The following is a 14,240-nucleotide window of genomic DNA, read 5'->3' as shown; positions in this document are numbered from 1 at the left end:
TGCAATTTGGCATATTACAAATTGCAGAAGTGTGTCGACACAGGCAGTAAACATGGCAGGGAATTCACTGATATCAGCAGCCTGAGGTAATAAAACCTGTGTCATCACAGCGCAAAACTGGACGGTGGAGGCAGACGACAGCTTAGACGCTGGGAAGATAGCAATAAGAGGCACGCAAACGCAGCGCAAACGCAAACGATAACGCCGTACAATGATAGGGCCCTTTGACTCTTGTAATATTCTCATAAATATTCATGAGTATGGTGGGCCTACAGGCCAGTGTGGGCTGCCATTGCTCTTTCTATCAAGACGGTCATCAGACAGATATATGCTATATATGCCCCCCCCCCCCGATTTTTTATCCCATTTTTATCCCCCATTAGTGCTAATTTACTTTTATTTATCCGGGTTGCTGCTCCACCCTCTGCCGATCTGGCAGAGGGTCTGGCTCCATGCTTCCTCCGAGACATGGGCAGTTAGCCAGCCGCTTCTTTTCACCTGACAGGGGAAGCTTCACCGGTAGGACATAGCACATGGGAGGTTCACGCTATCTCAACCAGTTCCCCTCCCTCTGAACAGGCGCCCTTAACGACCAGAGGAGGAACCACATTAGCAACCAGGATATTGCATGTTTTTGTGAAGGGGGTTCCTATATGAAGGAAACCCCGGGAAGCACGGGGAGAACATGCAAACTCCACACAGAAAGGCCCTTTGGAAGACCCCACGCGGGCGGTGGGCACTGGAGGACATGCGGACGGGCACGCATTCCTTCAGCGCTCACAGCGTCCCAGGTGGGAATCGAACCCAGGACCTTCGAGCTGTGATGCATCATGAACATGCATCAAGTGGATAGAGGAAATTATTCCAATTCATTGATGAGTTATAGATGATGGAAGCGTACAGGAGCAGCATTTCCAAACTACGAGCTGAACTTCAAAGCTCCACAATAACGCTTACAATTCCTGTTCACTGTCTCCATCTTGCATTCTCTTTGATTAGATAGAGATAACAGAAGTGAGATCAGTGACTCTGTTGGATTATCCTGCAAGTGGAAAGACAGCTTGGTTGTGAAGTGGCTTGTTGAACACCACCACGCATCTGCAAGACTCACCAAGTGTTTGAAATGGAACTGGGATCTGACGAGGCTTTACAAGTTCCCACGTCGCAAAGAATTACCATCTCCTCACATCTTCACTCCCTTTATGCTTAGAGAACGAGGACGGTTGGGCTGGTGTTCAGCGTGAGCGCCTGTGAATTATTAACACCCTTCAGGGGTGGAATAGTTTACATTTCTGCATATTCATTGCGACGGCTTCGGCGCAGTAAGACGTAACGCTTCGCGTTGGAGCGCTGAATTACAGTTCAGCGTGGTGGATGGGCATAACGCAGGGGGAAGTATCAACGCTATATTTAACACCAGAGCCTATAGCCATCTCTCACACAGCCATATGTGGAGCTGGAGCAGTGCAATTTATCTGCTGCTGCCCTCTCTCGGTCACGTGGTCCCTGCTAATAAAGAGCTCAAAACTCTGGGGAGCTCCTACTAAAAATAAGCCAAACTAGGTTACGATTGGAAATGAAGTAGAGCCGGTGGGTGTGTTGTGAATTGAAAGGTGGCACTGCTGCAGTTCGGAATCTTACAGGTTCTGGAGCCGCCTGAAATGCTCCATAGCAGAGCTGTTGGAGCTATGCATAATGTAGATATTTGGAGTGAGGGTAACCCTGTATGTCCACTTCGCTATCCAGTCCCTGGACAGTGAAACGTAATCTACTGTCCGGGCGAGCGCGCGCACACACACACACGCACACGCACGCACGCACGCACACACACATGCACGCACAGATGCACGCACACACACACACACACACACACACACACACACACACATGCACGCACACACATACACACGCACACGCGCACGCACGCACACATGCACGCACACGCACACGCGCACGCACGCACACGCGCACGCACACACACATGCCAATAACCCAGTTTAGGAGAAGTGTCAATGTCACATACACACAGAGTGTGTTATAACTAGGCCTTTGCTGGGTCATCACGGCAGGCACATCAGCTTAACCACGAGTGAGTCTTAGTAATTAGGGCACACACTCTCTCCAGTCAGTCCTTCTTTACTTACTTTTGAGTGTAAGAATTCAACCATCACATTAAACTTTTCCAACACAGACACAGTGTGTGTGTGTGTGTGTGTGTGTGTGTGTGTGTGTGTGTGTGTGTGTGTGTGTGTATCCACCATGTCATAGTTTTGTGAGAATATTATCCCCACACGACGGTGCGTCTCTGTGTCTGTGCCAGTTCTTTGACCCAGGGGAGGTGCTGTACGCCTACGACAGTCCCGCAGGCTACGGGCTGATGGGCCTGCAGCTGCTGGCCTACGTGTGGTTCTGCTACGCCGTGCTGGTGTCACTGAAACACTATCCAGAGAAACAACCCTTCTACATCCCCTTCTTCACCACCTACACGCTGTGGTGAGAGAGCCGCTCGGCTGTAATTATCCATTCTCTTCATTATTGATTAAAGGAACACTCCGCCGATTTTCAATGCCGAATAATTTTTGACATAATCTCACACATGTTCAAAAAATGTAAATAGTTTTGCAGACATTCATTTAGTTTGACAGTTATTGAGAGTTGACCAGTGACGGCATTCATGCACAAATGACATCACTGGTCCACACCTTAACTCAAATCAACTCTCAATAACTGTCAAACGAAATGAATGCCTGCCAAACTGTTTACAATTTTCGGATATGTGTGAGATTATGTGCAAAATAAATCAGCATTGTTTTTCCGTGGAGTGCCCCTTTAATCTAGCGATTATTTCCCCATGAATCATTTAGTGGACGTCAAAACCGAATGACAAATCCCCGTCACAAGTTTTCCCAGAGCCCAAGCCCATTCTCAAACTCAACTATTCATTTTATAATGACATGAAACTGTGAAAAGGATCAAATCTTAGCATTTGTGGAGCTGTAACCAACAAATGTAACACATATTTTTACTTGATGAATGCCTAAAACCACCTCGATCACCTAATTGATTAATCAACTAATCTCACAGAAAAACCCATGTTTGTTTATTTGAGCTCTCTTGACTTTAATCATTTACGCTGCCCTATTAAAATGTGCACGCGATAGTTGATGGCTTTAATGGTTCTGGACTTAGAAAATGTTATTTATTTCACGCTCCGGTACCCTTCCGCCAGCTCTGCTCCTCCCTGCGCCACACTCTCACGGTAGAGATAACAGGCCTTGAGTGATTGATCGCTCCAGTAAATCTATTCTTATTCGGCTCCTCAAGGTCTCTTCTATTAGAATAATTCCTCCTGCCATAATATGTGCGTGAGATAACTATGCTTCAATGAAAATATATCCTTTTCACACGACTGTGAGCAAAAACCTCTGTGCGCCCTGCTCAGCCTCTCTCTCGCCGGCTTTGAAATGAAGGGTAGATTACATACAGGCACTCATATTATCTCTGTATCTCTCCCTCTCATTACAACCGCCATCTCTCCCACCTCATTATCTGTCTTTTCTCCTCCCATCTTTCTCTTTTCTCCGTGCCTTTGCCTCCTCTCTCTCCCCCTTTCTCCCCCTTTCTCCCCCTCTGCTTGCCATCAAACTGTGTTCTTCTTGTCCTCTCTCATTATATTCTGCCTCTTCCTGATTATTCTATCTACCCGCTTCTCTCTCGTTCCTCCGCAGGTTCTTCGCGGTGCCCGTCATGGCTCTGATCTCCAACTTCGGCATTCCAAAGTGGGCCCGGGAGAAGATCGTCAACGGCATCCAGCTCGGAATCCACCTATACGCACACATCGTGTTCCTTGTTCGTACCGCGCACACACACACACACACACACACGCGCACACACACGCACGCACGCACACACACGCACGCACACACACACGCACGCACGCGCACACACACACACACACACACACACAGTCCACATTATTCACGATGTCTTACATTATTGATTATCGTTGAGTCATAACTCCATTGTGCTGGTTGTCTCCCCCCACACACCATTATCTACCTCTCCCTCACCTCGGACACATTTCTTTACTTACTGCTCATCAGTGTTGGGGGTAACTCATTACAAAAGTAACATATTACATGTAATATATTACTTTTAGCAGTAACTCAGTAATATAACTTATTACTTATAGGATTTCAGTAATATTATACCAGTTACTTTGTCAAGTAACTCAAGTTACAAATTGAGTTACATTTTATTCAATCAAAGCACATATTTAAAAAAGATACAATCATTTCCTAATCAAACTGTGTGTTTTTATGCAAATAACCACTATAGATGACAATAGCAAAGGAAAAGAATAACATTTTAGAATTTTGGATTGTTTACACTGACTTCAAGGCGGTTGAAATTATTTTTCGGGATAGTAATAAGTACAGTATACACGGGTAGTGTAATAAGTAACGAGTTACTCTACACAGAAAGTAATATTGTAAAGTAACTTATTACTTTCAAATGAAAGTAACTAGTAATATGTAGTATATTACATTACTCGGACACATTTCTTTACTTACTGCTTATGTCACTTTCCTATGATATTCTCGCTCAGTGTGTGCATATTGCAATTCCCACTTTCCCTCAGACCTCATTATGTGTTAGGTTTAACCCTAGAACACTAACGTGATTTAAAGTCACACCATCACTAACGTCGGGTGTATTTCACCCGATGCAATATACCCCATAAAACATACTTCTCATCAAAATATCTTAAAGTACAACAATACATGGCAAATTGAGGTACTCTTCTTTTGTTTTTAAATGTGAAATATCACAAAAAACACAAAAAAGTTTATTATGGGGGACACTATAAAAAATATGTCAAATTCGGGAAAAATGAGGTAATCGTTATAAAAAAATCCCCCCCCCCCCAAAAAAAAACAGGAGCTCCCAACTTCTCCTTCGGTCCACCCATTCATGGGACTTGTGTGGTGAAAAAAAGAAAAAGTCACCACAATACCATTAACCCTAACCCGAAGATATTTTACCCTCTATCACTAACGTCGGGTGAAAATCACCCGAACACGTAGCCGGTAGAAAAAACCATGAATGGGAGCAGGGAAACAAACCTACATTCAATGACGTCAGTGAGCATCCTGAAGGTACCTAAGGACCCGCCCACCTCAGACAGCAGCAAGACAATGAAAATCACGTGAATTCAATTGTCCGGGTGAAAATCACCCGACGTTAGTGTTCTAGGGTTAAGATTTACAAATAGAGTATAGCTGAGAATGAATTCAGCGTGTAAAAATCAGTGGGAATTCTCTTTTCCCATCCACAGCTTTATATTAAAACCTAGAAAAATCATTGAGGTTTCCCTCATTTTCAATGATGTTGAGATACAATAGGAAAGGCTTTTTTCCCCCCAAGAAAACCATACTACTAAACAATTGTACACATTCTTCTTGACTTGTCCAGGTGGTGGTGAGAGTGTCCATCTTGAGAAAGGGTTGTAGATAATTCCATGTGATAGACCCTTCTCATGGGGGTCAAACTTCCATGATTGGAAGTTGGAAACCCTCATTAGTGTTTTGCTTGCACCTGTGTTTACCCTGCCTTTTCCACACAAAATGGACCCCGTGAAAAGCCTCTATTGGTGCAGATAAACGAATGGCAGATTTTCCCTGTTCCGAATAATCCCGTGGGACTTGAAGCATAAAACAGTTAGTAGAGCGTTTGTTCGGACCCTGTGATCCAGTCCAGTATATATATATATATATATATACCGTATATATATATATATATATATATATATATGGATGAAAAGATAGAAGTGTTTTGTAAAAAGTGTTAAATGTAAATGATTAATCAAGCCAAACACGTAGATATTTATACTCTGTGACTCTTTCAGTATTGTTACCATTCAGTGTGGACAGGTGTCGACTGTTGAAGTCAATATTTCCTGCCCTACAAAAAAGCGTAAGCTTTATTTGTTTGCATGAAGTACTCATTTATTTATTTATTTTTTATCTCATAGATTATCACACGGCCTTCGGCAGCCAATAAGAATTTCCCGTACCATGTTCGGACGTCCCAGATCGGGATCCTGCTCTCCAGTCCAAAGGGGGAAGCGGGCGGTGAGAGCTTCCCGCATCATGCTTATGGAAACAGCTCCTTCTTGGGCGACTCTCAACCCAACTTCACTGAACTCTTCTCCATCCAATCAGTGAGTCTCATTTGATGGTGCACACGCTTTTGTGTGCATGCTTGATACCCTGCCTTGAAGTGATTCGACTGTAAGGGTCAAAGCCACAGCAGGCTAGAAAATATGAAGGGCCAACTGCTCTATTAATGACATTTGACTGATCACATCAATTCAAGTGAAGGCTATTCACCTTATGTTCAGACGTGCGGGTGGGCAAAATTCTTCCGGGTCGTGTTAACACTTCCGGCGGTCACGGCGCGAAATATGAAAGAACGTCATGAAGAAGAGAGTTGTTTTTGGAGCGGACAGTGCAGGGGGTAAAATAAAGAACGTAGCCTACTATTTTGAGCTCGGTACACAGCAAGCAAGCAAGCGAGTATCCACTGTTAGCCAGGTCAGATAACGTTATCGTCCACAATGACGAGCACTTTCTTGTAAAACATACCTGGACTCCAACCAAGAAAGCTTCAGATGGTTTTCTCTCCTCCGAGCGCTCGAGCCACTCACGCCTATAAGACCCGTAGACGTTAACGTAATTCCCTGGAATGCGAGACTTAACGAGCCAGTTACATGGCGTTGCATTCTTTGACATTGCCGTTTGCTTTTATTTGGTATGTTACATACAATTGGCTAAATTATTAGTTAATTCAGAGTTAGATGATATTGGAGCAGCCAGCCATTTTCTTTTTCTTTTTTTTTGCCGGAAGTCGTCACACGACCACACAACCGGGTCAAATGTGCGTGGCTACATAAGGTGAATAAGCCCTTATTGATTATTGATTATTGATTAAATGCACGTCAGTCATGAAAGGGTGGTGCAGATGGTGGGAGGAGACAGCTTAAAGGAGAATACTGGTGTCATTTATAAGTTATAGTCAGTGGGCAATTGAGCCTCTCCCTGCGTGAAGCTAGTGCGGAAATTGTATTCTTTCGAATTGCCAGTGGGGGGCGACGTGGGTACTGCAGAAACAAAATCGGTAACATGGAAGTGAATGGGAAAATGGCCCGACTTCTCTCTCGGTCTATGTCCTAAATAAACACTTTGCAAATTAGATTATGGTCTGAATCAACAATTCCAAGTATTTTTCATGCTCTCATGTCCCATTTAGTGTTTAATAGACGATAAATACGTCGGATAAATAAGAACAGTAATACTTCCGACCAGCGAGAGGCAGCAATGTGCCGCAAGGCATCTAGTCTGCCAGAAAGCTATTAGAATAAGCAGAAGAAGAAGCTCGCCAGATAGCTCGCTACCAGATTAGCAAGTAGTAATTTAGCAAACTATCAGAAACAACGTTATCTTTATGATGTTTTAATAATAATAATTAGTAGACACACGTAACTGTATCCCCGTTCTGAGGTCAATTTATCAAAAATAACGCATATTTCGAAATCGGATTTACTTTGTGGAGGCTTAGCAATAGCTAAGGGGCTGGAAGCTCACACCACGTTCAAATACATACTTCGGCATGCGCTGGGACGCGTCATCAGTGATGTTAGCTGGGGTCGTAAGGTGTTTCGGGTCTGTCAACATCATACACCCTCGCCCAGTAGACCCAGCCGAGGCCGATTAAGACCCCGACTCGCGTCCCGGAAGCAGCCGCTACGGATCAGCCTTCCTACTCTGTCTGCTACGTTGCCCGCGGAAGGGCTGATCACGCCCTATCCGCTGCAATAGAGCTAGTGCTACACCGCAGTATTGAAAGACCCTTCAGTGCATGGAGGGCTAAGGCTCTGTGGGTTTCTCCCGGCCGCGCTCCTCCTACGTCTCACCAGACCCTCCCTGGTTAAGAAGGCAATCCTACCATGCCGTGGATTTATTAAAAGAACACAAGCCAGGCGGACGGTCGGCTGGGCTCGCGACTCACCAGACTGCATCTGTAGTACCAGGTTTACCCACAATGCTCCAGGAAAATCCATTCATCCAATCAAACATTACCAGGAAGCAGGAGAATCGAGGCTTCATTTTGTGGTATGAAAAAAACCCAATGGGCTCAGTCCGTCCAGATACAATATACAGTCAATGGTTATAGTCCATGTACTTTTAATACCAACTGTGTGAAACCTAGCTTGAAATTGACTGCTGCCCCAGTTAAATAAAGACACCCCAAATGAGGGGAAGACATGGATGTGACAACTACGTTTGTAAGGTGACACGTTTTGGAAGGATTATTCCTTCCCTGCTGGCAGGCACTTCCATTTCTTTCTGTGGGTGTCAGGTGAGTGACAGTAAGCAGAGCGTAACGTAATGCAGCGCCAATATGAAAACACTCGCTCACTCTGGCATCATGAATTAAGAATCAAACTGAAACTTTAACAAAACCAAATGAAGGCTTCATGTCGACTGTAATGGATTATCTAGGTTGGGCAATTTTCACATCTATAGATGTTTTTCATACTGAGTGAATGGCAGAAAGGGAGCCCAGATAGCCTCCACTGTGCTGCACACCAGCAGGAAGAATGTAAAGGCGGGGCTGCGTATCATATCGACCAAGTAATATTGAAACTTCTCCAGTTAAACGATACCTGCATTAGATCCTTTTTGCACACAGATCTAGAAACAAAATACTATTTGTATGGTTTTGCTCGCAGCCAGTCACCGCAAGTGTTCTTTGATATTATATGATTGATATATGATTTGTTCTATGATTTAATGTGACATGAGATGGGCCCACTACCGCAGCAGCAGCTGCAACCCATACAGTCTGGTATGGTGAATTTGAGCGTGGTGTCTGTAACAGAGTTGGCAGTTCACCAAAATGTAGCAAAAAAATAAATAATTGAATACTATATTGTATTGGTATCCAACACAGTCTCACAGAAAGTAACAGGGCTGACACCTCAGTAACAGGGTTGACAACAGTTAGCATATTGGTTATACTGCCTGTTTAAGTTATAGTTATGGATGTAATAGGGTTAATATAGATTAGTAGACATATAGTCAGTAACATCAACACACTTTTGCCTACCTATCAGTTTAATAAATAAAAAAACATAATATTTAGGGATGAAACTGTAAAAACATGTATATATTCTTTAAATACTATTGGCAAGAAAAGTTTATTTTCATGTACACACAAAAGCATACTTTCGTCAACCCTGTTACCCTAGAATGGTAACAGGGTTGACGAAAAATGTTGTTGGCAGCCATTACTAGCCATCTGGTAAAGGTGCTAACACCACATGGTGTGCATTCATGAGAGGCCGAAATTATCTTATATATCTACATTTAAAATTCCAAACAAATCACTTTTTAATGTATGCTTTTCTGGTAACAGGGCTGACACAGCGTGCTCGTCCCCCTCTGTCAGACATTACAAAACTTGAAGAAAATTAATTAAAAGCAGATGTCACTTACTTATCTTTCCACCATCATCTTTAGAAAAGGCAGGTGATGTCACTTCCTGGAAATGCTACAACTTTTGGAACAGTCCATTATGTCTGACAGTCTGACTAATGTTTCTGACACTAGGCATCTTGCGCGCTCCTCGCCCGCTGCGCGGCCTTGCCCGCCCTGCAGGTCGCAGACGCAGCTCGGCCTCGCCCGCAGCTCGGCTGCTGCATGGCCTCACCTGCTCTATTGTCATGCACAGTGCACATTTGCCAATTTTGCATCACTGATGGCATCACAATGATGTCACAATGTTTATGATCACTGATGTCACAATGCTTATGACATCATCAGTGATGTCATAAGATGTTTTGCTCTTATGACATCACTATGACATCATCAGTGATGATATGAGGTGATTTATCTCTTATGACATCACCTATGACATCATCAGTGGGACAAACATTGAAACAGACAGATAGAGATTGCCCACTTGCCCCTTTTATATAGACCAGGGGTGGGCAACTATTTTTCATGGGGGGCCACATGAGAAATCCAGATTGTTGCCGGGGGCCGAACAAATATTGTCATGCCGTAACCCAGGGATGGGCAACTTTGATGATAGAGAGGGCCACAAAAAAAGTCTGCTGAGGGCTGAACGGCGCCAGCGCGAAAAAATTGGGGCATTTGAAGCCAGGTTTAGAGGAATAACTCATTTTAAATTAACAGTTGTGATGTCATTATTCAGTCTTAACCACCAATATTTGATCCTTTTCTCACTCACTCCTATGTCACCACACTCTCCCTGCAGGGCTTGAAATTAACTTTTTTCACCACCTGCCAATATGGCTGCTAGATTTTAAAGTTACCAGCCAATTAGAATTTCCACTAGCCAAAATGTTTTTCTTGAAATAAACCAGAATATGAGTGGGTTAATTTAAGCATAAGTATCAGTAAGTGGCCTGGGATTCTCAAAGCCTGTGTTGAGGGTCACACGAACATGCACTCTTGAAGCTAAATAAATCCAAAACCAACAAGTTAATTATTTAAATTTCTACCTCAATGTAGAACAGCCATTTCTTACACATGAGATTACTTTTGGCCTTTTAGTCATAAAGATTATTGAAAGATATTCCATATTCCAGACTGAAATGCTATAACAGAAGAATATTGGCCAGAATGACATGAACATTTGGACACTTATTCAGCGGGTATCTTGTATGTTGCGTTCAGGTGCACTGTAAAAAAAAAAAAATTGAATTAAAAAAATATTTTTTTGCAATTCCATTGCGGGCCACACAGGGGGCCATATGTTGCCCATGTGTGCTTTATAGTAACGTTCAGTCAGAACTCATTTATAATTAAGCCCATAGTTAATGAACTAATCATGTACAAAACACACACACAGTCATTTCATTTCAAGTCTGTGCTGGTGATATTTTTTCCAGGTTAGAGCTCTCAGCCGTCAGAGCGCTCAACAGCGCCACTCTGGCCAAAGGCTCGGTAAAAAATATCACCAACACAGACTTCAGATGAAAAGAGGCATTTATGAGCAGCGTCGAGCTTTCTAACCCCGATGTTGAGAAGCTATGAACTCTTCTTCTCAATATGTGGCTTTGAAATGTTTCTGTGACACTTGTACATACGTCTGTATCGCTGATTTAGACGGCTTGGGAGTCAGAGTGACAGGCAAGTCTATGTACGGAGACTCTTGTAGGGTAGCAGTCTACACAGAAAGAGGAGAAACGGTGCTACTGACGGCCCTGCCTTGTCACGCCCCTCCTCAGTCTTACTTGTCTCCTCTGACCGGCTCCTCCTCCAACAAACATCTCCACCAGCTTTACCACCATGAGCTTCCTCAGCTCCATGCAAAGGCACCTTGACTAACACCATTTACCACCTGCACAAAGACTGCCCACCAGACAAACATATAAAATATATATATACACACACACACAGACGACGTGCTGACGAATGAGAAAAGCAGACGAGCACCCAATTATGTTAGGAACCGGCCTCGGGGAACCGGACCGCAACACAAAAGTGCCCCCACTCTTCCCACTCCCAAGGATTATCAGCCAAACCACCATCACAAGTTGTAGCAGGTTTAGTTTCAGAGCACAGCATGGCCCCAACACAACTAACCAATCAAACTAATCCCCAACCTTAAATTTACTAAAGAAAAGAAAATGATGGATTAAATAAGAGACACAGCTCTTACCTATAAGCTCCTACAAAATAAACATGAGAAAATGTTACAAAAAACTAAAGGGCTTCTCCCCCTACTTTCTGCTACTTGGGTAAGTGTTATTTACAGTGTACAAAAGTGTAGATCTGGAAGGTAACTATTTACAGTTTAGACTGCACAGGTCTACCAAGACACATCTTAATAAAGTTCTGCAGAACTACTAAAGTAGGTCTACACACAGTTCCTACCTGACAGAACACAGCAGTCAGCACAGCAGCCATCATCGTTGGGAATGAGGAGAACAAAGGGCGACAGGATGGCATCAGCTGGCTTAAATGCTCTCCACCAGCCAATCAGCCAGCAGCAATCAGACACCTGACCAGGCCAATTAGGATGAACACCACCTGCATCTCATTTCTCAATCACACACACACAGAGGAGGAAAGGAATGATGAACACATGAGAGAAATATACAAGGACTGAATGTGAACATAGCTTCTGTAGCTAATTGAGTTTATAATGACTCAGAGCTTGGGACACCTTGTATATTAGCCTGTATTATCCCATACATGTAAAAAGCAGCTGTGATGGCAAAAATTAGGCTTAAAAAATATACAGTATATAAAATATGTGACTGTGTGTGTGTTTTGTACATGATTAGTTCATTAACTATGGGCTTAATTATAAATTAAATTCTAATTGGCTGGTAACTTTAAAATCTAGCAGCCATATTGGCAGGTGGTGAAAAAAGTTAATTTCAAGCCCTGCAGGGAGAGTGTGGTGACATAGGAGTGAGTGAGAAAAGGATCAAATATTGGTGGTTAAGACTGAATAATGACATCACAACTGTTAATTTAAAATGAGTTATTCCTCTAAACCTGGCTTCAAATGCCCCAATTTTTTCGCGCTGGCGCCGTTCAGCCCTCAGCAAAATCTGGTAGCGAGGACTTTTTTGTGGCCCTCTCTATCATCAAAGTTGCCCATCCCTGGGTTACGGCATGACAATATTTGTTGGGCCCCCGGCAACAATCTGGATTTCTCATGTGGCCCCCCATGAAAAATAGTTGCCCACCCCTGATATAGACTGTTGATGCTCTTAATGTGTTGTGGATATGTGATGTCTGCATAATGTATCTTGTGATCAATGCTTCAATTTTTTTCTTTTTCTTAACACATTCACTGCCAGCTGTTTTTTTTTTACTGTAGGTAACTTCTGCCAGAGAGGTTTTTTGAGGATTCTGGCTCATCTTTCAAGACCTGAGGATTCATTTCTGCTAAGATTTTGTGAACACAAAATATCTAAAAAGAACTAATAGAATGTGTGCTTTCTCTGTCTAAAAGAGTTAGTTTGTAGAGTTAGTAGTTATGTAGGCATTAGCACTTGAATACAGCATGGTTTCAGCGTCTGAAAATTTAAGCTGAGATAAATAGCTTTTTGTGAAATTCGATAGAACAGTCACTTTAACCATTCATTTTTGGCATCAGTAAGACGTCAGACATCTAAACAATAGTTTTGAACAGTAATTTCCTCCATAACAGCAGGAAACACCCCTCTCCTTCAAACTCCTCCCTCCGTGTGTGTTCTTCTTGGCTGCAGCGGGCATGTCACAAGCTCGTTTCTGTTGCTGCTGTAACCTCGCGTCACCAGGCTCACTGCTTTGCTGCTGTGCCTGTCTGCTGGCGGCCGCTGGCCAAGTCTGGATGGGCTCGCTCGTTTCTTGGAGTTTCGGTTGAGAGCTTTGATGAAGCTTTTGCGATTCTGGTCTTATTTATGCTGCGTGTTTCAAAGTGTGTTCCCCCCGTAATCTATTATGCAAATTTGCAATCCCTCACCGCCAGCAATCAGCGCGAAAGCGAAAGCGTTTTCGCCAATCCATTCTACAGTATGAGAATGGTTTCATCGCGCGTTCCCCTGCAGTTTTGGCTCTGCTTTTTCTAGTCTGGGAGAGCACTGTCGCCACTTAGTGGGTCGGTGGAATGGGTTGTACACGTTCGGTGGCTCCAATATTTATATAAGAGATGTAAAAGGGTTAGATGCACATCCCACGGTCAATTTTTTTTTTTAATTTTTTTGACGTATTAACACGTCATTGGCAGTCAACCGTTGGATTTTTTTTGACGTATTAACACGTCATTGGCAGTGAACGTGTTAACCAGCTAGTCTTATTGAAAATTCAAAACCTATTTTACAAGAGAGAACTGGTGACCTAATTCCCCCGTTGGCATCATAAAGTTGAAGTTGACCTCCTGACCCTCTTCCCTCCCTCCAGGACCCGGTAAAGACGGTGGACGAGACGGTGGCCCGGAAAGGACAAGAGGTGCCGATGAACAGCGAGCAAAAGATCATCACCACCGCCGCCGACCTGACGTCAACGACGCTGCCCCCGCCGCCCCTGCCTCCCATACCCCCCCGCCTGGCCGCGCCGCACTCGCCCCCGGTGGTCCCCCGGCTCCCCTCCTTCACCGAGTACTTCAGCATGCAGGGCGGAGGAGGAGCAGGGCGTGGCACCAAGGCGTGA

At 43.8% G+C, this 14,240-nt stretch overlaps 1 protein-coding gene across 1 annotated transcript in view; it reads left to right on the top strand.

Moving 5' to 3' along the window:
- The window catches only part of tmem145 (transmembrane protein 145), a gene marked incomplete at its 3' end in the record, with an annotated part of 74,210 nt that extends 59,970 nt beyond the window's left edge, over nt 1–14,240 (top strand). Inside the window, exons 12-15 of the mRNA XM_083661236.1 lie at nt 2,321–2,493; nt 3,729–3,849; nt 6,035–6,223; nt 13,992–14,240. Coding sequence (XP_083517362.1) covers nt 2,321–2,493; nt 3,729–3,849; nt 6,035–6,223; nt 13,992–14,240 — 732 coding nt within the window. The remainder of the gene's footprint in view (nt 1–2,320; nt 2,494–3,728; nt 3,850–6,034; nt 6,224–13,991) is intronic.

This window comes from Poromitra crassiceps, assembly GCF_964638095.1.
Source record: "Poromitra crassiceps genome assembly, chromosome: 26".
Lineage (NCBI taxonomy): Eukaryota > Metazoa > Chordata > Actinopteri > Beryciformes > Melamphaidae > Poromitra > Poromitra crassiceps.
Note: the sequence above shows the minus strand (reverse complement) of the source record. Positions and strands in the feature narration are given on the sequence as shown.